Source organism: Lonchura striata, chromosome Z, assembly GCF_046129695.1.
Source record: "Lonchura striata isolate bLonStr1 chromosome Z, bLonStr1.mat, whole genome shotgun sequence".
In the NCBI taxonomy this organism is placed as follows: domain Eukaryota; kingdom Metazoa; phylum Chordata; class Aves; order Passeriformes; family Estrildidae; genus Lonchura; species Lonchura striata.
The window spans coordinates 2,554,378-2,578,919 of NC_134642.1; the positions used below are offsets into that span (position 1 = coordinate 2,554,378).

The 24,542-nt window shown below is 45.2% G+C and overlaps 2 protein-coding genes across 2 annotated transcripts; both read left to right on the plus strand.

Moving 5' to 3' along the window:
* Positions 1-3,357: 3,357 nt before the first annotated feature.
* IER3IP1 (immediate early response 3 interacting protein 1) lies at positions 3,358-7,980 on the plus strand. The gene is made up of 3 exons (XM_021535531.2): positions 3,358-3,510; positions 4,968-5,069; positions 5,900-7,980. The coding sequence occupies exons 1-3, from the start codon at positions 3,420-3,422 to the stop codon at positions 5,953-5,955; spliced, it is 249 nt and encodes an 82-aa protein (XP_021391206.1). The 5' UTR covers positions 3,358-3,419; the 3' UTR covers positions 5,956-7,980.
* A 1,933-nt stretch (positions 7,981-9,913) lies between these two features.
* HDHD2 (haloacid dehalogenase like hydrolase domain containing 2) lies at positions 9,914-22,785 on the plus strand. Its single transcript, XM_021535530.2, has 7 exons — positions 9,914-10,028; positions 11,693-11,810; positions 13,926-14,134; positions 16,373-16,457; positions 19,612-19,828; positions 20,534-20,597; positions 21,740-22,785. The coding sequence occupies exons 2-7, from the start codon at positions 11,710-11,712 to the stop codon at positions 21,841-21,843; spliced, it is 780 nt and encodes a 259-aa protein (XP_021391205.1). The 5' UTR covers positions 9,914-10,028; positions 11,693-11,709; the 3' UTR covers positions 21,844-22,785.
* The last annotated feature ends 1,757 nt before the right edge of the window (positions 22,786-24,542 follow it).

Consider the following 24,542-nt stretch of genomic DNA (forward strand, 5'->3'; position numbering starts at 1 on the left):
CTGCAGATGACACCCCGGGAATTTATGGTACTGAAACACGACACCTTAATGAAACAAATAATAATAATAAAAAAAAGCCCCTTTCCTTCTAATGCAAGCAACTTTATCTGGTTTTCTCTTCAACCACGTAACATGATTCAGAGATAAGACTCCTGTGGTTGCTAAGTTGCCATGATGGATTTAATTAAGGGGAAAATCACGTCAAGTTTATGTCAGCTTGACGGCAGCTGCTCTTTTGAAATACATCTTAATTATGGGTAAAAATACTAAGCCATAACTTGTGTACTTATTGCAAAACCTCGGATTTTTTTTTTTCAGGGCCATAACTCTAAGCATTAGCTCTTCACTGAGGTTAGCATTTATTTATTTATAGCTTGTATACCGTAAGGAGGTAGCCCAGGAAATGCTACTTGATCATGGTGATTATTAGATATCTATGTTACTGAACCCCATATTTATCTGTAATTAATTATAGAACCACTGCCAGAATGCCCTAAGTTATGTCTGAGGACAAAAGACAGCTCTGTTTGTTAGACCATCACACATCACCACTAAGAACTTCTTAAAAATTTGTAGTGGCCTTTGGGATGAAATTTTTCAGGCCAATGTTGACTTTCTCTGCCTGTATGGAGTTTGGTAAACTCAAACTTTTTGTTGTTGGTGCTATTTACAGATGGAAAAAGATTATTTGAACTATAAACCCCAAAAATTAGGGGGAGGATTTGGGCAACTAGAAATGGCTCAATTTGAAAATGTTAAAATGGTGTTTTGGAGGAGTTTTGCAGTCACTGCAAATTTAAAATCCTAGATGAGAAATAGAGAAGCTGTTCTGGAACTCCTAAGCCTTCAAGTATGTGCTCACATGTGCCTCTATACTCGAGTGTTCCCACTAACTTCTGGCTTATGAAGTTAATCACACACACAAGAGTTTTCAGAACCAAAGTCAGCATTTGGGAAAAACAATGAAGCTTTCATGTAAGTAAACACTTCAGTACAGGCTTCAAAAATATTGAGCTCACTGCAACTGCAATAGATGTTTCAGTCCCTACCCTAAATTGAGACTATATTCCTTTTTGAGGCTGAAATGACAAATGCTTTTGACCAGATGACAGAACTCTGATGAATATCCTTGATTCTCTATCTCCCTTGTGCAATAGGAGTAATTTTGGGAGTAAATTGTAAAGAAAATACGCTGTGGTGCTGGTGGCGAGGTGCTTTTTCTTTATTCCAGTATTAAAATGTAATGTTATTTAATAGTAGTGATTATTAAGTTGCACAATATTATGACACTGACTGTACCAAAGTGGGTGTTTTGGAAAGGAAAGATGAACACAAGAAGAAGTTGAGGTGTGGGTTTTTTCACAGCTGATTCACGTGGTGTCTGAGCATCTATTGATTACATACTCATGGCACTTAATTAATTGAAATATCAGATCATCACTTGCTGGTGAGGGGATCTTCACATAGAGCATGGGGACATAATACTGATAAGAGGAGAATAATTTGTCCAGCTTGTGTCAGAAGTCTGTGGCAGGGCAGGGAATCGAGCTGGGGTCTCTGCAGTCCCCCACACTGAGCACAAAGCTGTCGCCTCTGTTGCAGCAGAAGGGTCTAGTAACCACAACCACAAAGTGATCATGCAAATCATCGTGCCCCGATTGAGTAATAAAAGTACCAAAATCTGTACCATTAGCTCATCCAGAGCTAAGGGGCTTGTGCACTGTGAAATTACTGGGAAATAAAATCAGGGGGATTATGCAAATCACCCCTTTCAGCCAATCGGACTGGAAGAGGCAAAGGGAAAAAATGTCTATTTGTGCATCAATAACTACACTGGGATAACTGTGTAACTACAGTACGGGGATAACTCTGTAACTACAGTAGTTATAATAGGGATACGGTATCCCTGAGCTCCAGCTGTGATTATTTTGTTATTTGACTGCAGAACTGCCCAGAAGTCATGATCAATCCACTATAAAAAGTAATTTTTTTCTTTTCGGCTGTGCTTTGGGTTCTGCAGCATTACGTGTTGGACAACCAGCACCTGGGATCTGGACTGACTTCCTGCTTGATCCTCAGTCAGGATAGAAGGAAAACCCATGTAGTGAGAAAACACATGGAAAAACCCCGCTGTCCATAAGGCTAAATGCAAATATAAACTCATGTATTTTTGCATGTGCAGTGTTTATGGATTTTTATTAATTCTACTTGTGTTGCTGATGATGGATGGCCAGGGGGCTGTCCCACGCCAGGCGATGTCTCCAGCTCCCGCTGACAGGACACACCATGCTACCACGTTACAGATGGAGGAGGAGGAGGAGGAGGAGGATGAGCCTTACTCCTGCCCCAAATCCAAAGGGCACTTGCTACACGGCAAGGAGAGCTTCCCACGTCACAGCCTGTGCTGTGAGGTCCACGGGGCTCCGAGAGATCCATGGACCTGAGAAATCCATGGGGCTCCAAAGGACTTGAGGACCTGGGAAAAACACAGGGCTCCAAGGCATCCATGGACCCAAGGGATCCATGTGGACCCAAGGGGCTCCTAGGAACCCATGCGGATGTGAGGGACCCATGGCACTGAGGGATCCACAGGGCCCCACGGGCTCCATGGACACGAGGGATCCATGGACCCAATGAGCCCAAGGGGCTCTGACAGATCAATGGACCCAAGGGATCCAAAGGTCTCTGAATGACCAATGGACCCAAGGGATCTGTGGGGTTCCAAGGGATCCATGGACCGAAGGCACTCACAGATCCAATGGACCCAAGGGGTTCTGATGGAACCACAGGGCTCTGGGAGATCCATGAACCCAAGGGATCCACGGTCCCAACAGACCCAAGAAGCTCCGAGGGACCCACGGGGTTCTGAGGGATCCACGGACTTGAGGGCTCCAAAGGATCCATGGGCACGAGAGATCCATGGATCCAATGGACCCACGGGGCTCTGTGGTACCCACGGTGTTCCGAGAGATCCACAGGCACCCAAGTGTTCCATTGACCAGAGAGATCCACAGATCCTTGGAATCCCAGCGGCACCGAGGGATCCACGGGCGGGGGGGGGGTCTGCGAGATCCGCCGGACCCGAGGAGCTCCGAGGGATTCGGGATCCCGAGGGATCCGCGGGCGAGCCCGGGGACTCCATCGCGGCTCCCGGGAGCCGGAGGCCACGCCCCCTTAGGCCACGCCCCATATGAGGTCACACCCTCCGAGGCCACGCCCCTCTGAGGCCACGCCCATCAGCGGTCACGCCCCATTCGTCGCTCTCCCGAGGCCACGCCCATTATGCCAAGCCACGCCCCCTCCATGGCCCAATGGGAGGCCCCGCCCACCGAGGCCCCGCCCACCGCCGCCCGAGGCCCCGCCCCGCCCGGCCCCGCCACGTCGCTCTCGGGCGCCGCTGCCGGGGCCGCTGCCGGGCCATGGCGTTCACGCTCTACTCGCTCCTGCAGGCCTCGCTCCTCATCGTCAATGCCGTGGCCGTGCTGCACGAGGAGCGCTTCCTCCGCCACGGTGAGCCGGGACGGGCCGCCCGGCCTCGGGGCCCCGCCGCTCCCTGCCGGGGGGAGCGGCGGCGCGCGGGGGAGGGGTTTGGGAGTCATCGGGGAGGGTTGGGGGATGAATTCCCACCCGCTTTCCTCGTACCTTTGTGTTTATTTATTTTTTTTTAATATGTAGTTGTCCTTTTTCCCCATCCGGTTTTAACTGTTTCACGCCCCTTGGTGGTGGGTGTCGCACAAAGGTTTCCTTTCTCTTGTGCCTGGTTCTTGGTGAGATGGCGCCTCTCGGTCCCTGGGGTTCCCAGGGCTGGGCATCCTTGCCCTTCAAATGAAGCCAAGCCCTGCAAAACAGAGAAAATCCACCGACAAAGATCTGCAGAGCTGTGGAAGGAAAAAAAAAATGGGCAATGATGCACGGTTTCCCAGTTCACTGGGAACTGGAGAATCCTGACTTCTCCACGTCAGGCTGAGCCAGGATTTTTGGCAGGAGTGCAGAAGGGCATCCCTCTCTCCTGCTCCCCGGTTGGATTTGTTTCGAGGGATCTGCTCATCTTGGGTTTGGGCTTTTCTTTTGCTCTTTTGACGAGCAGCTGGAATTAAAAACGGGAGCTGTGGGGACAGCTGGGATGGATGAAGCCAGTTGTCAGCCTCTTGAAACTTGGGAATAGAGTTCCAGGCTCATCCCAGTGGGAAGCAGCGGCTGGCAAGGCTGGTGAGGGAGAGGACTCGCCCACCAGTTTGGTGCCAGGGAGATGAGAAAAGGAGAGCAAAAATCACTCAAAAGTGGCCTCTGGAGAAAGAAATGCACAGCTTGGGCAGTGCAGCTTGGTGTATTGAGAGCTGCTCCTTGCTCTGCTCCTTCCAGAAATGGTAAGGGCTGCAGACAGCAGGTCTTAGAAATGCCTGGATACATCCTTGGTCCCATCATGCTGTGTCTGGGCATCGTAAAACTTCAGGATTTTTGCTACATTACAAAAAGTTCCCTTTTTTTTTTCCCTAAAAAGTTCTAGCTTTTTTTTTTTAACAGCAATTGCAAAAATCATCACTCCTATTTTGGAATTTGTGCTGTTCGTTTTTCTCTCGTATGGCCCCTTTCTCAGTGCTGAAGCATCATCACTTCACACCCAGGGATTATTTGCTATTTTATTTTCAGGACTATGAAAAGGTTGCAGTTCATTTAGGGTTTATTTTGACAGCGGTTTAATTTTTAAAGCCCAGATGAACTCGCAGGGAACTGTGGTGTATTGAAAAGGTGAGGGTTTTCTTTACAGAAACATGGATTTGTCATCGTTTAGCATGAGGTTTAACAGCTTTCAGCCTGCTGTATTAAAATGTGCTCGTGAAATAAGGCTGTCTATCTGTGTTAGTATAAACTACATTCATGATAGATTGCTCGTTAAAATTGCAGCATTTGTTGTGTGGTTTTGGGGTTTTTTTCCTAAAGTGTGTGTCTGTTTTTATGTGACCCAGTTGGCTGGGGAAGCGATCAAGGGATTGGAGGATTTGGAGAGGAACCAGGAATTAAAGCACAGCTGACAAACCTCATTCGATCAATACGAACCGTTATGAGAGGTAAGGGCACAATATTTTCTAGTATTATTAGGATTGTGATGATTATTATTATTACAATCTGTAGTGTCTTGTTTCTGCACTAATCTGTATTTCCTCTGGGCCTAGACTCTCTGTAAGAGGGTGCAGGCCTCACCAAAAATGCAGTAACATTCCCTGGCTCTGGATTGTGTTTCTCCTGCTGAGCTGTTCCTTCCCTTGGAGTTTGTCAGCTGGGAGGAAGTTTGGTGATCAGCCAAAGTGTGCAATCAGTGTCAATCACTTCATTTAAATCCAACTTTATGGGAAGTACCTGTGAGGGAAATGTAATTCCGGGGTTTCTGAAAGGCAAGCCAGGCTTATGTGCCTCAGAAGATCAGGAGAAAAATATACTTAATTTGTAAGTTACTGATAGTTCTTAATTATGGACACCAAAAATTCATTTTGTAGATGATGATAGAGAGGGAGTAACAAATCTTAACCTGTTGTGCCTATCACTGAGTAGAACTCAAAACATTTATTCTAAAGCACAGTAAAGCCAAGGATATAAGCTGAATTTTAGATTGTTTACTTTCATTTGGAGAAAGAGTTATTTGTGTTGAAGTTAAAACAGAATTAAAGGCTCTGGGTTAAAGTTAAAACGCGCTGTGAAAAATATTTCTGCTGTTGCTTTCTACTAATGTCTTTGAGCCTGGCTCCTTCCACTGGTAACAACTTTACATAGGAAAATTAAATGTATTTCTAAAATTTTGACTGGTTCTGCTCCTTCTCCCAAGGTTATATGAAGCTCTGTCATTTTGTGACATGGAAAGCAAAATTTTCAGTATTAATTCTCTTTGTTCCCCCCTCTGCAGTGCCATTAATAGCCCTGAACTCCATCACAATCGTTCTCCTCCTGCTGTTCGGCTGAAGACACCCCGTAGAAATTCTTTGGACTTCCAGAGAAGCCAATTGCTGACCACCACTGCTCGGAGTACCCTGGGATCCAGCACAGTTTAGCTGTCAATCTGACATTCAACTTAAAATAATAAAAGACACTGTTTCTATTTATCCCATTTCCTAATGTTCCCTTGCAGTTTCATTAAGCAGGATCATGGGATCAATGCAACAACGCTGCAAACAAATTGAACTGTGACCAGTTCTGTTGGCTGCCTGTTCATAGTGTTGATTAATTATTAGAGTAAATGTCATAGGATGTCGCAGTGACTGGCAATGGGATGCAGCTTTTAAATGCTCTGTTACTCAGGGATGAATTTCCTTCAGTACGCTCTCCTATTTGTTTTTAAATTGAGGAAAAGAACAACAAACGTGTTTGCTTTCATTTCAGTTACTACCATGGAACTCTTTAAGAGAATATGAATTGAGCTCTGAAAGTGTGTTATAAAGAATATTTGTTATAAAGGATTGAAGTCCAGCTGTGATATGGAGGGAGATAAAATCAGCTGGGTAAAGTCCTGGTTCAGCTTAACATTGAAAGCTGAGTTCTTCTTGCTTTGATTGGGGATTTTTGTCTTCAAATCAGTATTTCATACTGACAGAAAAGTCAGTTGGAAATGGGTGCAACTGCAGTACAAAACTTAAAAAATAAATTTAAAAAACAAGAAAGAAAACAAAAGCTGTACCTAAAGCTGGGCAACTCTGTTAACTTTGGGGATATTAGTGATTAGTATTTGTTACTTTTCTGTCAAGAATTGTTATTATACTTTTTAAAATATGTATTAAACTTCTGCGTGGTGATCACTGTGGTTGAAGTGGAGAACCGTTTGTATTCTGAGCTTCCTGGGGAACCTGGGAGGGGAATACCACGGGAGGTGAATACCCTGTGCTTTTCAAATGCATTTCTTTGGGAAAAACCCGAGACAATTTGCAGCCTCTTTCCTTACTGCTACCTCCCCGGCCCTCCGTCATCATAATTTGTTAAATTAACAGCTTTGAAAGTGCAATTCTGTGTGTGACTTTGCAGTTCTGTGGAAGAGAATGCTCCTAATTGCTTTCCTACTGGTCTTGTCTCAGTTAAGACTGCTGAGCTAGGTCTGAATTGGAAAAGGTGATTCTCCTGTATCCGTCTAGAGAAGTTAGAATTGCTTGTCTGTTCCTCTGCTAAAGTGCTTGACTTTAATTTTAAAGAGGGGACGCCAAGGGAAACCTGGCAGTTTCATTATTTTAAAGCGGCTTAGTCAATCATCTTTTCTTCCTATGTCTTAATGACTAAAGCATATGCTGTTGTATGTGAAGAAGAATCTGTAAAACATGTAAATGCATTTAATGATCTTCAATCACAGTTTTTTTGCAGAGTAAAATACATCCAGGAGGAGAGGTTTATGTTGTTTTCTTTTTTCTCGTGACTTTTGTAAATAAATCCTGTGAATTTCCAAGTTAAGCACTCTCTTTCCTAACTCTGTCTGTGTAGAGTGGGGATATCTCAGAACTCTGCTCCATCCTGTTAGGGATACCAGAGTTACTGCTCTCATATGAAATGTGTAACTTTTTCCTCATCTCCGTGGCACATGGTAATATTATCTCTGCTGTATTTTGGTTTCTGTAGCAAACCCAATGAGACATAGTAACGCTGCCCTGAGGCAGAATGGGACCTTCAGGATCTTTAAATTTTAAAACCTGTGGATCTGTTAGAAGTAATTTCTACGTGATGATCCTTGTGTCAGTCATAGGCAAGGGTACAGCCTGGCTCTGTTGTCCTAGATGTGTCTTTGGTGGAAATGGGGATATGGGTGTGTGGAATATTTTGTATTCCTATGAAATAGTTCTGGAAAGAAAAGCGGCGGTCTATGTTTCTGTGGCTGTGGCACCGAACAATTTGAGGCACAGCGAGTCTGTAACTCCATTTCTGCATCAAAACTTAATTTGTTTGTACTGAAATAAAGGCCAGCAAAAAGATTGCAAGCAGCAGCTTTAAAATAAAACGGGTGAAAAGCAATTTTTTCCTTCTTGGTGTGCTTCCAGAGGGGCTGCAGGCACACAGGTGGAGCTGGCTGGGCACACGCAGGGAGAAGGAGCAGTGGGAATCCTGTGCTGGAGACAGAACTGGGACGAGCTTCACCTGACAGGTGAAAAAAAGGGATTACAAGTGGGACAGTGTGAAAAATGCCCATTTTATGATTGGCTTTTTGCAAACATTCAAATTAATATATGTGTTATGTTAGAAAGTTATGCTGTGTTAATTCTTCTCTCAAGTAGTGTGTTAAATATAGTTTTAGGTTATAACATAATGAGAAACTATGCTATGTAAGGTACTTTTTAACTAGCTCAAGAAAGAGATGAGATAATAATGAAATTCTTTGCACAGAGGTAACAGCAACAAGACACCAAAATTCCCAGGAGGCCTCCTTATCAAAAAAGACAAACTTTATTCTACCTCCTTCTCGTCTTTGAGGCACCAACAGGATTAAGGAGGAAAGTTGGCAATAACCAGAGAAATCCCCAGTTTAAAAGGAATGTATGCATCATGTATGAATATATGAATATACAACAGGCTTTTGCTTTTAGGAGTTAATCCTTTGGTCACAAGGCATGTGGCCTAGTGCCCAAGAGCATCCTCTTTGTTTTTATTATCCTGATTGTCCAAATTCTCATTGCTTTAATTTTTATTACTGTTTTTATAGCAATTTTTAAAATTTTAGAACAAGTGATTGGCGTTTTTATGCAAAAAACAAGGATTATGAAAAATAAAGTTATACACCTTAGTAATAGTTTGTGAAGCTGTATAAAAAATTCATATGTTTATAGCTTAAAATACATGTTACAAAAATATATGAATGATATAATTGTGGAATTATAAATATAGGTGTAAAATATATTCATATATGGATATAGTCAGTGGGTTATAATATAATAATATATATTATCACTATGGTCATATTATTGATGTAACTGAAAATGTAGATATATAACAGGGATAATTTCTACCCAATATCCAAGAGATATACATATGTATTTATATATAAATATATGATAGTTGCCATGGATATATTATGGGTATAATATATCCATATCAGGATATGATAACATTTTGTATATAATGTTTATATAGATGTATAAATATATAATAATAATATCGAGTTATAAATACATTATTATGTGTAATATCCATACAGGGCATAATATATCCATAATATACAGATTATGGATATATTATTGATAAATAGTTTACGGAAATCCATAGTGTATGGCTACGGATATAAACACGTCCATAGAGGATATAAGGGACATAACTTGCATGATTTATGATCATACCCACCGAAGGTATGACTACATAGTGTATATGTAGGATAAAGGAGCTGTAACAGGTATAACAGAAAGGATACAATGGCTAGAACGGGTGTAATTTGTATTTGTTTAATTTATAACCAGGCCACGTCACGGTGCGCCCGTGCCCTCAGGGCCCCGCGGGCTGCCTGCCGCGCTGCCTGTCGCGACGGGCGGGCGCCGGCCGGCGGCAGGCCGGCTGCGGGCCGAGCTCGGTGTTTATTTATGGCAGTAATCGTTACACCAATAATAATAATTGTTTGTTATTTGCCGTGCTGGCGGCGGGCGCGCCCGGCGCGGAGCAGGGCGGGCGCGCCTCCGCCAGGACCCCGCGGGGCTGGGCGGGCAGAGCCGCGTCAGTGCCGGGGGAGCCGCGCTGGCTGTTCCCCCCTCTCCTCCGCGTGGGCGCGTCCGCCGCCTTCGGCCGCGAACGGGCGGGCGAAACCATCCGTGCCAGCAAAAGGGGAGGTCGCCGCTGTCGGAACTCCCCCGGTAGGGAATGGGCCAGCCCGTGTGCCCGTTGTGAGCTGGCGGGAAGGGGCGGTACCATCCCCGCGAGACGGGGGAGGCGCCTGTGCCATCAGTATCATACCACCGAGAGACGTATATAACCCTATATATTTTTATAGAATATATCCCTCTTTCCCTTAGGTTGTGTCTTGTGTTCCTTGTGTCCTTTTACCAGAGACCGTGGCTGGGGTGTCCCTTTGTCCTGACAAGGTGAGTTTTCGTTGGGATGTGATTAGGGAAACTGAGGTTCTGGAGGTCTTTTAGGACTTCTTGTCAATCTATGAGCTTTTCCTTTGAAATTAGGCTGTGCTGGAAACTGGCTCTGTACATAACTGCCATATTTCCCAAATAAATGCACCGTGAACAGCAGAACCGATGGAAATGTAGGGTAAAAATAAACAGTAACAGTAAAATAAAAACAGTAATAGTAGTAGTAATAACAGTAATAGTAGGAGCAATTTCCATTGAAATTGATGAAGCTTCTTTAAGACTTCTATTTTCAGCTGTGTGTCATTAATATTTAACTTTGGCTTTTGTATCAACAGCCATACAGTAAAAGAAGCATTTTTATTTATTTTCTTACCGCAGGAATAACAATGTGGAATATCAAAGTTTTCTGTTGTGTGTGTGATGTACCTGAGACCCCAGGCTCACATGACCATTTATAAAACCGTCTGCAAAGATAAAGCTGACAGAAATTTATTAGGGCAGGTTCCAGTCATGGTGCTGACTGCTCTGTGTGATTTTTTAGAATTACAGACGTGCTGCATGCGGTCTGTAACCAAACCAGCTGAACACAAAATTTTAGTCACAAAATTTTGTAGGGTTGGCAGATCCCAGAGTGGTTTGGGTAGAAGGGACTTTAAAGCTCATCCCACCCCTTGCCATGGGCAGGGACACCTTTCACCATCCCAGGTTGTTCCAAGTCCCATCCATCCTGGCCTGGGACACTTCCAGGGATCCAGGGACAGCCCCAGCTGCTCTGGGCACCCTGTGCCAGGGCCTGCCCACCCTCCCAGCCAGCAATTCCTAATTCCCAATCTCCCATCTGTGCCTGCCCTCTGGCCCTGGGAAGCCATTCCCTGTGTGCTGTCCCTCCATCACTTGGCAATTGTCCCTCAGGCACTGAAAAGCTAAAATCAGATCACCTCAAAGCTTCTCTTCTATAATCCCAACTCACTCAGCTCTTTCAGATGGCTCTTGTCTAATGAACAGGAGAAAACCTTGCCGTATTGGACATTTTCTGAGAAACAGCTCCTCAGACTTTTCATGGAGCAAAATGCAGCGCTTGCAGCCCACATGAGGGGAAGTGTTTCTGAAGACAGATCTTTATCCTGGGGACTCAAACATCACCTCTCTGTTCCTTCCCTGGTGCCTTTATGCTTCAAATCCTGGCTTTTATTTTGGGCTAAGTACATGGAACCAGAAAAAAAAGCCCCTTTTGCACGAGTGTGCAGTGAACCTTCGAGGTACTGGATATGCCTGAGAGCTTCCAGGCTAAAAATCTGCAAAAATCCTGACTGTCACTGAGCACTCTCGGAATGGCTGGGGGGTGGGCTGCATCACCCTGGGTCTCTCTTACAAAAATAAAATAACAACATCCACTTTGGCAGAGCATTTTGAGCCTAAATGCAGCTTTAGACCTTTAGAGACACAGCTTTAGAGCACTGTGTCTTCATTTTCATTGTTGCTGTTGGTGGGACTTGCTGAAATATTCTCACTGAGGTGTCAAGACAGCAATCTCAAATGTCCCTCTCTCTCCCCAGCGCCCTTGAGTCATTCAGAGAGCTTTATTTTGTTTGGATGCACTTAAAGAACGAGCAGAGTCTTTGCAATCAGTTAATGTGGGGTTTTTTTTTAAAAATCCCCCACAGGGTGCCTCGGTGGGGCGATGGCGGCGCGGCGCGCGCTGAAGGCCGTGCTGGTGGATCTCAATGGCACCCTCCACGTCGAGGACTCGGCCGTGCCCGGCGCCCAGGAGGCCCTCAAAAAGCAAGTTTGCCCTCTTTTTTTTTTTTTTTTTTAATTTTTGGGTTTGCTCTGGGAGGTTGTGTCAGTGCTGTTTGCACAGACGGGTGGGTGAGTGGAGTGAGCACGCGGCCGAATCCTCCACGCTGTGTTCGTGCCAGGAGAGCTCGGCAAAGGGTGGAGAGAGAAATTGGTGTCACCTCAGCCCCTGCTGCTTTCCTCGGTGGCTCTTTCTGTGTTTTCTAAGCCTTTTCTAGACATAAAACCTCCAATATTGAAATTGTCTCCACTGATTCACAGATGAGACAGCCACAGCCAAAGCTGAGTTTGGGTGAATTACCCCAAAATCAGTTCAGCTGAGCTGTTCCTTGGGGCTCTGATCATCTGTCAGCTCTTTTAGATCTGTGCTGAGATAAAGTGGGATGACAGAAAAGCTTGCTCTAGCAAGCAAGGCAACCTCTGCAGAGTTTTCATTTCATTCAGAGAAGGCTTTTCTTGGTTATTGCTGTTTTATAGTTTCTTTCTGCTGGGTACACAACCTTATTTGTTTTTTCTTTTATAGGAATTTCAACACATTAATAAACAGGGCTGTCAAATTAACTCTTGTGGTTAAAGGGTGCTTAAAGATATTGAGGCACAGCAAAGTGCCTTATTCCAACCAATCAGTGGTGAAATAGGACACAAAATCCCAGGAATATCTGTGGTCTTTTCCTGGAGAAAACATCTTGCAATGGATGAGGAAAAATCCCAAAGGGATAGGTGATACTGTGGTGAATGAAGGGGAACACTTTAAAATTCTGGGGCACTAAAGATTAATAGGATATAGGAGCAGAACTGAACTCTCTACTGGAGCTGAATGGGCTGCTAAGGGTTTTATACAGCTGGACTGTAGCTCAGAGGAAAAGTTCACAGAGGGATGAGGAAGCTACATTTCCCACAGGTAATACCGTGGAAATGATTATGTCCTTAAGATGTAAAATTGCAAGGAAGTAAAAACTGGTGAAACTCTGGCTATTCATTCATTGCCCTTTCCCTCACTGCACTGTTTCCTGCTTCAGGGAGAACTTGTGCCAGGTGAGAGTCAATGTTCCCGAAATTCCATGTAATATAAATGTGCTGTCACAGGTATGGGGAGCTGGTGGCAGAGAACAGCCAGGTCTCTTTGCTCAGAGGTTTGAAAAAAATTACTATCCCACTCTCCTTTCTGCCAGTCCATTCCCTGTCTTTCCCAAAGAGAAGCTGGAGGGAATGGCATGCAGTTTGCTTAGGGAACAAATGGAGAGATGTCTGTTTTAGGGTTACTATGTTCATAGTTCCCTATTGAGGGCCAGAGGGAAAAATCATATTAATTTTTATTTTATTATCAACCAGGGGACTCTTTTATCAGCTCACACCTGTGAAGGGTCAGTGTAAAACAAGAGATAAACAGGAGAAGGAAGTGGCAGGTGGAAGCAAGTCTCCAACTTTTCTCTGATGTTCTCCACACAGTCCTGATGCCTGTGTTTGTTCCTATAGCAACAAAGAAAGTGATGGTGGGGGAATAATTAAAGGGAATGCTGTTGAAACTGTCACTTAAAATTATTTGATTGTTTGGTAGCATTTACTGTCAGCACAGGGAAATAACGTGGTTTTATATGATACTGGTGTTCCTCAGGAAAGGGGGAAGTGGCTGCAGAAGCTGACATAAAACCACCACCAAGATAACACAGGCTCCTGGAGCCACAGCTGCTGGGAAATTCACCCAGCAGTGGAGTTCAATATATTAATTCAGCAACAAGCTTCTTTTGTTCGCTTATTTTGATCAAGAACTGGGACTGGCTTATTTATTATGTAGTTTGAATAAAAAGGCTTTTTGAATTAGTTATCATGGATGTGCTGGCTGCTGCTGTGAAGAGGGAGTTGGAATCACTGTTTTCCTCAGGAATTTTTGTGGTAGATGAGGGAGAGGAGGGAAGGATGACTTGTCTTGGCCTGGGGGGGTGTAATTCTTGCTGTCTGTTCCACATCACAGAAGTTTCTGTGCGGCACCAGTCTTCTGTATGCTCTTTTCATCTTTGGGCCTGTTTTTAGCCCCAGAGAGAAGCACAGATGTGAGAGCAGGAGGAGCCTGTGTCCACTTTGCCCTTGTGTCCCCCCCAGGCTGCGCAGTGCCCCGGTGACCGTCCGGTTTGTGACCAACACCACCAAGGAGAGCAAGAGGGACCTGCTGGAGAGGCTGACGGGGCTGGGGTTCGACATCGCCGAGCACGAGATCTTCACCTCCCTGACAGCAGCCAGGAACCTCCTGGAGCAGCAGCAAGTGCGGCCCCTGCTCCTGGTGGATGATAAGGCCCTGCCTGATTTCACAGGTGAGGTGCTCAGGAAGCAGCTAATTAATGAACAGCAGTTAATGAGCAGCTAGGGAGACTTTGTGTTCTTAATCATCTACAGACCACCAGCCATGGTGGAGCCTGAAATGTGGAATTCTGCAGGGTCATAAATGTCCTTTCTTCATTTTAAATCAAACATCAAAAAGTTGTTGAAAAGCCTGAAGTTGTATCTTCTTGAGGAGCAGTGGGAATGGCAGCCAAGGCCTTCAAATAGTCAGGAATTCAGGTAAAACTCAATACTTTCCATCAATTTCTAGTGTAAGATATGAAGTAATAGTTATCACCAGGTCATTGGTACTTTCTTGGCCCTGCCAGTGCTGTTTTTTTTTTTAATAGCAAAGATATGTCAATTTGCACAATACCTGACTTCCAGCAGATGTTTTACTCAAAGACCTGAACAAATAGTGTGTAGGCATACACAGTAGGCTTTTTCTCTGTTAATAGATTATTATTAAATGCAAAATCTCCAGGCAATTGCTTATCTTATATTGAACATTTAGGTTTCAGCCCATGTACCTGGATACCTTCACTGATGACAGAAGGTTCATCACCCTGACTTCTCTAAATTGTCACCCCTAAAGATTGTTTAAAATCTGCTTTGCTGTCAGATGCTCCCATTTCCCTCCCTCAGCAGTCAGGGGAGCAGAAAATGGTGTGTTCTCACTTGGACATTGAGAGTAGCAAAGATACCCACGTTTTTAACATGCTCAGAGTTGAAAACTGTATACTGTACACTGAATTTTTTTTTTATTTAAAGTCAAGGCAGCAGAGATATACTTGCCTTGTCCTTGCCTTACAAACTGAAATCTTTTGGCTGTGTAATTTAAGTAGGTTCTAATCTTGCCAGGATCTAGGAATTTCCTGTTAAATTTTGGTGCCATAGTCTGGTCAGAAATCTTCAGAGAGGTCAATGTTTAGGAGAAAAGCCTCTGTAAGAGCAGTATAACTGCTCTAGTCTAAATCTGTTCTACCTAACAGCATATCCAGAGAAATGTGCCCCCAGCAATATTCAGCAATATTTGTGCTCCTTGGAAAGCTTTCCTGGGTGAGAAACAGCAGAGGCAGCAGCTCTTTCACTGACAGCATTTAAATCAGCTCAGCCTCCATGGTTTTGGGATCTTTTCCATTAGCTTTTCAGGAGCTGATACTAATTTTATAAAAGATGGCAGAGACAGAGGTAACATGGGGACACCTTGGTGCATCATCTGTATTGCTGGGATTTGGAATGGGTTGTTTAGCTTGTTTTTGCTACAAGGTCTTTGGCTCACATTTCCTCAGTGCTGCTTTTGGAACATGCAAGTACAGTGGAGAGTTCTTTAAATTCCAGTTAATGGCTGCTGTTGAGCTGTTCTTGGCTAATCTCTCTGTTAAAGCTGGTCACAGGCAGATGAAGGAATCCTCCCCTGGTTTAAGGACTCAGATGGTTCTGGGTGATATCACAAGTCCACCGTGGCACCTCTGAGTGGATGTTTTGCTGGCTGAGCCACATGGGGGACATGCAGTAGGAGACCTCAGCCAGCAGGAGCTCTGGTTGTCCTTCTAAAGGTGCAGAGGGTGTGTTTGAAGGTGGAACAAAATCCTCAGCTGATAACATGCCATTAGTAAAACCCTCCTGTTGGTGCTACTCTGCTTCCACTGCTGGTTCTGTCCAGGGGTGGTACTGCAGTGGAGCTGTTCCCAAAGGCATTAATCCACTTTGAAAAAAGACCTTCCAGAAAAGCCCAAATTTATCTAGGTTAACAGCTTTTGGGGTGTGCTGCAGTACTGTCTTTATTATCAGAATCAGACACAGCAGTCAGTGGAATTTCCTGTGGCTAGAGGGAATAGAAAAACTGGATGGGATTCACTTGAATTCCTGCCTTACTGTCTTACAAAGAACATAAATATATGTAGAAAGGGATTCTCAGATGGCAAGCAATCATTGAATTAAAGGAGGGATTTTTGTGTCCTGTATTTCAGTGGGAGTGGTGGCAGAATCATCCCACAGCTGCTGTTAAGACTGTCCAGATCTTAGAGGATGGAACAGTCTGGATAGACCAGCACCTTTTCCACAGATGTTTTCTTCATCTATAAAAGACATAAAAGCAGTCTCTGTGATACGACTGTGTCAGAAAATGTTTGGTTTTGCCTTAAAGTGATTAAATGCACTTTGCTGACTGTGGGCTGCTAAGTGTGAATTAAATCCTGTCTGCTCAGAGTCTTGTTCTGATTTCCCAGGGATTGGCACAGACAACCCCAATGCTGTGGTGGTGGGACTGGCTCCTGAGCACTTCCACTACGAGATGATGAACAGAGCCTTTCGGTAAGGCAGCCCCTGGCTGGGGGTGGAGTGGGAGCTGTCTTGTGCTAGGCTCTCTTCTCTTTCTGGGAAGAAAAGGGTGTAGGAATATCACACACTATGCAGCTTGTGAGGGAGCCACTAATCTTGTGGGATTTGGGTTCTCCAGCAAGAACTTCAGGCAGTCCAGACCTCATTTTTACAGCTTTCAGTCTAAATAAACTGCAAAGTACAGTCACAGCTGTCAGTGAGGGGAAAAGTTAGCAATTCCTCAAGTGGAAATACACAAAACTAGGGATGTGGGGAAGCATTTACATAATTACTTGGGTTGGAAAAGACTCCCATCCCATTGAGTCCAACCTGTGACCAATCCCACTGTGTCACCAGCCCAGAACACTGAGTGCCACATCCAAGCCTTCCCTGTACACCTCCAGGGATGGAGACTCCAACACCTCCCTGGGCATCTCCTTCCAATACCAGCCTGACCAGCCTTTCCATGGGAAAATTCCTCCTCATGTCCAGCCTGTACCTGCCCTGGCACAGCCTGAGGCTGTTTTTTTTACTTTCCAAGAGGAGAGGCAGATTCTGTGTTCAAAGCCCAGCCTTGAGAGCCTGTGTGCTATAGGAAAGGAAATCCAGGATTTCGGGCAGATTATTCCTTACCTACCTAATGCAGGATATCCAGCAGTATCTTCTGAAGCATCTTCTGTTCAGGAGTGGCCAGCACAACCTCTCAGGCCAGGTGGGCTATGGAGCTGATCTTGAGTGGTTTATTTTTAATGCTCTTTTTGCCTCTAGGCTGAGGGGTAAGTCAGGTAATACTTCATCTGTGACCATATATGAGCCAGGTTGCAACAGTGTGTGCAGAGCCATGTGTCCTTCTCTCTGGCTCTGGCTTGACTCCACACTCTTGATTTTAACTTGAAAAGCCTTCAGCTTTCAAATACTGGATGTGAGCCTGTAGCTGAGCATAGCCCTGGTGATGTGTGTGAAGAGCCCTTTCCCATCTTTGCTCACAGGATGGTGGCTACCACAGTTCTGCACCTTCAAATCCAGTGAAAACCCTGATATCAAGCACCTTAACCTGTCTTTATATCCATAAAATTAGAAGAGGGTGTATCAGTTACTGCCCACCAGTGTCTTAGGGAGGTTTCTTGGAGTGGGAGGCCAATGCTGTCCTCATCTGCTGCCAATTCTACGTTGCATCAACAGATGTTGACCCAAACTGACCCTGTCTGCCTCATTAGTGAGCCTTGCCAAAGGCATTGACTTTGGAATTTTACTTTGGATCATGAGTGGACTCTTAATTTCACAACTGCATGAGCTTAACCTATTGAGTATCCCAGTTCTTACATCATTTTATTGATTTGTGTTTCTGTCCTGAATATATTAATTGTTGAATAATATCCGTTGTTTGCTTTGGGCTGAAGACCAAGACACTTAAAAAAACCCAGGATGGGTTCTGCCTGGGCTGATTTTTTTCTGGGTTTTTCCCCAAGTTCTCTATAGGGGATAAACTTTTGCTGGTGTCAGTTTTGTTAGGCCTGATGGAAACACTGGCCACCAGCACATTCTCTTCTTGTTGAGCCTTGCCCTATTCCTTCTCCTTTAATGCTCAGATAATTTAAGTCACTTGGGATATGCATTGAAAAAGGAAACGCATTGGGATTGCAGAACTCTGAGGTGAATCTGATTAAATGCAGATATCTAAGTGCAGGTTCCTGTGTCTTTGCTGGGGATCTGGAGGGATAAGGGAGGCACTTCAGGGCATTTTTTTACCTAATAGTGCTTAAAATAGGACAGTTGAACTGTGCCCTAGGAGTACCTTTTCCTCTGCACCAACTGTGAGGAGCCCAGGCTGACTAATTACATGGTAGGCAACTATTCCATTGACACCCAACATTAACTCAGGTAAATCTAACCCAACATGACTCCCAAAACAACATATACAGTGTCTGGCCATTCTCCAGGCACCACTTGAAAATGGCTGAGACTAAATTTCTCTTCCTGTGTAAGTGGGATTTTGATGCCATGTTTAAAAGAATTCTCTCAGGTGAGATCTCTCCTAAAAACTGCTTAACATAGTGGTTGTGGTGATGCTGTCAAATTAAATTTTTCTGTGTCCTAGAGGCATCTTCCCATCATGAACATGTCTGGCTGCTCACAGAAACACAGCCCAGCTTTCTTCTTGTTCAGCTTGCTTTGGAATGCATTGATTCAATAGGAGTGTTTTGTGATAATTAAGTGAAATTAAATATCATTTATGCCCTGCTCAGAGCTTCCAGACTGCTCTGCAGACATCCCCAAGGAGAATCCAGCTCACCTCAGCCAGCCTCTTACAACAGGGAAAAGCAAGACATTGTTTTCTTAAAGGCTTTTGTTTTGTTTAGCAAATCAGGGGTTAAGAGGAAAATAAATCCTCCTTTCTGCCTTGAGAGTAACAGCCAGTGTTTTACACTGTTGTGATAAGGATTGGAATGACCTGCATTAGGTGGAAAAAGTGTAAAATCAAAGGGAAAAGGCTTGGCAATCCAGATGGCAGTTCAGAGCTTTTTGCACTGAAACTGGGGAGGGGAAGACTGCAATAATACTGCTGTGCTTGGTGCATGAGAAGCATTCCTGTAGTGCAGCATCCACACAGCTTCCCTTTGCTGCAGGACAGGGGGATGCAGTGTCTGCTGAAGGAAAGTCTGCAGGGCACAAAACAGAAATGAGAGAACTAAAGATGATTTGCAGGTTCTGTGGAAGTGAGCCTGCTCAAACTCCCTGGGTTAATGGGGAAATTCAGAGGGATGTGAATGCCTCAAATGGCTTTGAGGGTTTTTTTTTAATGTAACTTGTCACTGTAATTCCTTCAATGCTAAAATATAAAGGTCAAATGATTCATCCTGTACTTATAAGAAATTGTTCCTTGTGAGGGTGCTGAGGCCCTGGCACAGGGTACCCAGAGAAGCTGTGGCTGCCTCTGGATCCCTGGAAGTGTCCAAGGCCAGGTTGGATAGGGCATGGAGCAACCTGAGAGAGTGGAAGGTGTCCCTGCACATAGCAGGACGTGGGACTGGATGGGCTTTAAGGTCCATTTCAACCCTTGGGATTGTGTGAAAGCCTCCTGAGGCTTGTAAATATAATTCCTTTAATAGAATTTCTGTACTCTCTTCTTCATTCATTCTTTCTTTAGGTTGATTCTTGATGGGGCGCCTCTCATAGCGATCCATAAAGCCAGGTATTTCAAGAAGAAGGATGGCCTCTGTCTGGGACCTGGACCTTTTGTTACAGGGCTGGAGTATGCAACAGACACCAAAGCCACTGTGGTGGGGAAGCCAGAGAAGACCTTCTTCCTGGAGGCTCTGCGGGGCACTGACTGTGCCCCCGAGGAGGCCGTCATGATCGGAGATGTACGTGGGACAAACCCCTCCTCACTGCCCAGCCGTGCAGTGCTGCCCTCCACGCTGGGCAGGGCCTGCACAGGGGGCTCCAGAGCTTCCAATGGAGCTGGGGAAGAGCCCAGGAGCAGCTGAGGCAGGTGGGAAGGGGCTGAGCCTGGAGAAAAGGAGGCTCAGGAGGGACCTTGTGGCTCTGCACAGCTCCTGACAGGAGGGGACAGCCGGGGGAGTTGGGCTCTGCTCCCATGGAACAGGGACAGGAGGAGAGGGAATGGCTCAGGCTGGGCCAGGGGAAGTTTAGATGGGATATTAGAGAAAAATTCTTCATGAAATAGGACTTTGAGCACTGGCACACCTGCCAGGGCATTGGTGCAATCCCCATCCCTGGAAGGGTTTAAAAGCTGGGACATAGGTCAGTCATGACCTGCACGGTGCTGGGGGAATGGTTGGACTCAGTGATGTTAGAGGGGTTTTCCAACCTAAACATTTCCATGAAAGCTCACAGGATTTAGTATGTAAGCCATGGGGTTTTCTCTCTTACTTCAGTCACTACTTGATCAGGCAGAGAGCACACAGAAAACCACTCCTGTGACAGTGTGACCGATGGGGTGGCTGAAAGATCTGACTGTGTCGCTGCTTTTTAAGTGATGTGCAAAGCACAAAAGGTTATGGAAATGTCTGTGCCCACTAACCCAGTGCTCTCCTGCTGTGTCCTAGGATTGCAGGGATGATGTTGGTGGTGCCCAGCAGGCAGGCATGCGTGGGATTTTGGTGAGGACAGGTAAGTACTCGATGGATCAGTCATTTCAGGAGACAGTGGTGCCCTCAGTGATCTCACCCTGTGCCCAGAAGTGAAGGTGCTCTGAGCCCTGGGGCCAGCCCCCACCTTCCACATCACTCTGGGGTGGGGCAGAGGCAGCCTGTCAAGCAGAACATTGTGACCACAGGGCTAGAACACAGCACACACCCCCAGTTTAAGGGCAGGGTGACCAAAGTTAGGGACAGCTGCTCTTGTAGGTGTGAATTTTTGCTCTGACTCAAAAATTCAGAGCAGTAATCCCAGAACAGAGGGAACTGTTACTGTCACAGCTTAGATTGCCAAAATCAGTCACAGCAATGTAACCTCTGATCGTGCAGGAGCTCTGGTGACATTCCTCAATAATTACAAGGTCATTATTAATTTTGCTTTGTATGGAAGTGGAACCTGGAAGGATTGACAGGTACTCTTTGTGTTGTTGATAGACCCTTAGACTGGAAAGGTCTCTTTGAGGTGGCAGCTGCTCATGCCACACAGTGTGATATGTTGAAAATGAAGGGAAATAATCCTGCTTTTCTTCAGAAGAGTCTTCAGAGAGGCACTCTTCATCAGGAACTGTATTGACAGAACAGGGAGTATTGGGTTCAAAATGAACGACATGAAATTTAGGTTAGAAGTTTTAGGAGGAAATCCTTCCCTGTTAGAGTTGGCAGGCCCTGGCACGGGGTGCCCAGAGAAGCTGCCCCTGGATCCCTGAAAGTGTCCAAGGTCAGGCTGGATGGGGTTTGGAGCACCCTGAGATAGTGGAAAGTGACCCTGCCCATGGCAGGGGATGGGACTAGATATGGTTTAAGGTCTCTTGCAACCCAAACCATTCTGGGATTCTATGATGATTATTATTTTAAGAACCTACAATGTGGATATTTGCAAGTACAGCAGAATGAACCAGTGCAATTAACAGTAGTTTTGATTCAGAGCTGCCCCTGGAGGAATCTCCAGGAGGGCTCAACATTTGTTTAGGGAAGCCTTATGGGGTGTTTTTTTGCCCAGATGGGCATTTTACTGGTTGGTACTGCTATTACAAGACGGTAATTTTCGGGGGGAGGGAAACAAAAAAGGTACTCAGAGGAGTTTGGTGGAGGGATCTTTGTGTTAATCTGTTACAGGTAAATACCGTCCAGCAGATGAAGACAAAATCAACCCGGCTCCCTACTTAACCTGTGAGAATTTCCCAGAGGCAGTGGAACATATCCTGAAGCAGATGTTGTGAGAAAGGGAACAGGTAGCTTGAAGAAACATTTGTTTCACACCATTTCCTTAATTCTTGAAATCAGAATCCATCAGAAACCACCCTGGGCTGTGATGGGCAGGGGATCCATGTGGGCCCAGCACAGGCACACACACAGGGCAGTGTTTTTCTTATTTTCATTTTTCTAAGAATACCTGATGAAGAGCGCTGTCTGAAAAGCTTCTGCAGAATAAGCTAAACTGAAAACATGCACTGAAAACACTCAAGTAAATAAAGCTCAAACACCAACAGAGCCTCAGTGGCCTGTAGTGGTTTCACTGATGTCTCTGCTCTGCTCTGACTTAAAGGTGGGGATTATGCACGTTTAGAAGTGACTCTTAAATGAAAATATCACCATTGCTTAATAATAACTACTGCGGCTGTCTTTCATTAGAGAAGATCCTGTTATTTGCTTTTCAAATTTTACATAAAATTAAAAACTGTCAGCATTTTACAGATGTTTTAATTAAATCCTGTTATTAAAAAGAATGATACAGAAACAAAACTCTGGTATTAAATGCCTTAGAGACTGCGACTTTTTAAAATTAGGCTTCAGCAGGGTCCTATTAATGCTACAGTTGCAAAATTTCACTTTTGTTGGGGATTTTTTTGTTTCTTTTTAATGTTATGGAAAAAATCCTTCACAAGCCATGGGGACAGATTCCAGTTTTTACAGTTGGTTAGCAGAGCTGTAAAATGAAATTTAATTCTGTAGCATGCAATGCTTTTCCTATGCACTACATCCCCCAATATGAACCAACTTTGTAATGATTGTAAATGGCTTTTCTGGTCCATTTGCAAACTGTAATAATCAAAGTCCTTTACAGTTGTTTTACAGTGCTCCTGTGTGTTAAATTATTAGATTGTAATTATGCATTACTGGAGTATTAACCTTATTGAAAATACAGTTTTGTGTTAATGAGCCATGCTCGTTCTTGTTAAACAAAACCATGGTGATGAATGAATTCCTCACATGTGACAGTGTCTCTCTGCAGCCTCCCTTGGTGGGTGGTTACTACGTTCAGATTTAGACTGTCAGGGTGGGTGAACAGAATAGGTGGATGGAGGAGATTCTGCAGTGGAAACACAAGAATAAATCACAGAATCATTTAGGCTGGAAAAGTTGTCTAAGATCATAGAGTCAAACCATTCCCCAGCACAGCCAAGGCACCACTGACCCACATCCCCAGGTGCCACATCCACATGGCTTTCAAATCCCTCCAGGGCTGGAGACTGCACCACTGCCCTGGGCAGCTGTGCCAGGGCTGGGCAATCTCTTCCAGGAATAAATAATTCCAAATATTCAACCTGAACCTTCCCTGGTGCAGCTTGAGGTTGTTTCCTCTCACATGACACCTTCTGCCTGGGAGAAGAGACCTCTGAGGAACATCTTTAGATAGTGTCTGTGGGCCCTTGTTCTGCCAGCTTCAGTTTTGCATAAATTCACAGGTTTGGGTTTTGTGCCAGCCATTCTGAACCTGTTGGTTTCTGCTTGGAAGGATGGATGTAAGAGAGGTCTGTGACCTGGGGTCACAGTCAGGTGCAGGAGTTGGGAGATGTATCAGCAAGATCTGTTGAAGACATTTCCCTTGGGGACTTCCAATTTGTGACTGCTGCAGGAATTAAAAGGGACTGTCAGAGCCTCAGAGGTCTCAGGATGTGCTGGAAAGCATGCCCAACTCTTGTGCTTGGAATGCAGACACACCAGCCCAAGGAAAATTGAGAACTACATGGAAGGGAAGTGTCTTGCTGAGCAAGAAGGAGGGTGACAGAGGGCAGTGATAGCACCTGGAGCCTGAAAAAAATAACAAAACAATGAAAAAAACATTGGAATTTCTGATGACAAGAGTGCAGGACACGTGGCAGTGCTGGCTGCTCACATGGCCACATGTATGAGCAGGACAGTCCAGCATGGGGACATCTGACATCCTGCACAGCTCACTCAGCACCCATGGGCAGGGGAGGCTGGCACACCTGGGGAAGGACCTGGACCATCTCTCTAAGGAGGACAGGCTCAGGGAGCTGGGGCTGCTCAGGTTGTGAGCCCTGGGTGTCCCTGGGTGTCCCTAGGTGTCCCTGGGTGCAGGGAGGGGCAGAGCAGAACCCAGGCTCTGCTCCAGGCCCAGCAATGGCACCAGAGCCACGGACAGGGACTGAGCCCAGCAATTCCCCTGCACTGGAGGCACAACTCTGCCCTGAACAGACACCAGACAGGGGTGGAGTCTCCCTCACCAGAGATATTCCAGAGCCCTCTGGACACAATCCTGTGCCCTGTGCTCTGGGATGGCCCTGCTGGAGCAGGGAGGTGAGGTCAGATGTGACCCTCTCTGGTCCCTTCCAACCTGACCCATCCTGGGGTTCTGCAATTCTGCTTTATGGCTGGCTGCAAACCAGCACTGGGTAGCCACCAACACAGTTTCTAGTTAATTATTGTAAATCTGCTGGTTTGCTGCAGTTTTTCTTTAATTTCTTGCCTTTTTCACCTTGGCAATACCCCAACAATAACACACTTCAAGGCTTTGAACTCAGCTGAAAATAGTCACAAACTAGCCAAATTTACATGCCCTGCTAAGGTCCTGAATTTCACTGAAAATGCCTACTTTGTGTTTTATTAAGAAGGGTGCAGGTCTCTGCTAAGAAAGCTACACTGACTGGAATGCTCTACAGAGTGTCAGAAATGG

Coding starts and splice junctions, on each gene's coding strand:
- IER3IP1 (XM_021535531.2), top strand. CDS start 3,420: ATGGCGTTCACGCTCTACTCGCTCCTGCAGGCCTCGCTCCTCATCGTC. Junction 3,511..4,967: donor GGAGCGCTTCCTCCGCCACG/GTGAGCCGGGAC, acceptor TATGTGACCCAG/TTGGCTGGGGAAGCGATCAA. Junction 5,070..5,899: donor AATACGAACCGTTATGAGAG/GTAAGGGCACAA, acceptor CCCCCTCTGCAG/TGCCATTAATAGCCCTGAAC.
- HDHD2 (XM_021535530.2), top strand. CDS start 11,710: ATGGCGGCGCGGCGCGCGCTGAAGGCCGTGCTGGTGGATCTCAATGGC. Junction 14,135..16,372: donor GGCCCTGCCTGATTTCACAG/GTGAGGTGCTCA, acceptor CTGATTTCCCAG/GGATTGGCACAGACAACCCC. Junction 20,598..21,739: donor TGGGATTTTGGTGAGGACAG/GTAAGTACTCGA, acceptor AATCTGTTACAG/GTAAATACCGTCCAGCAGAT.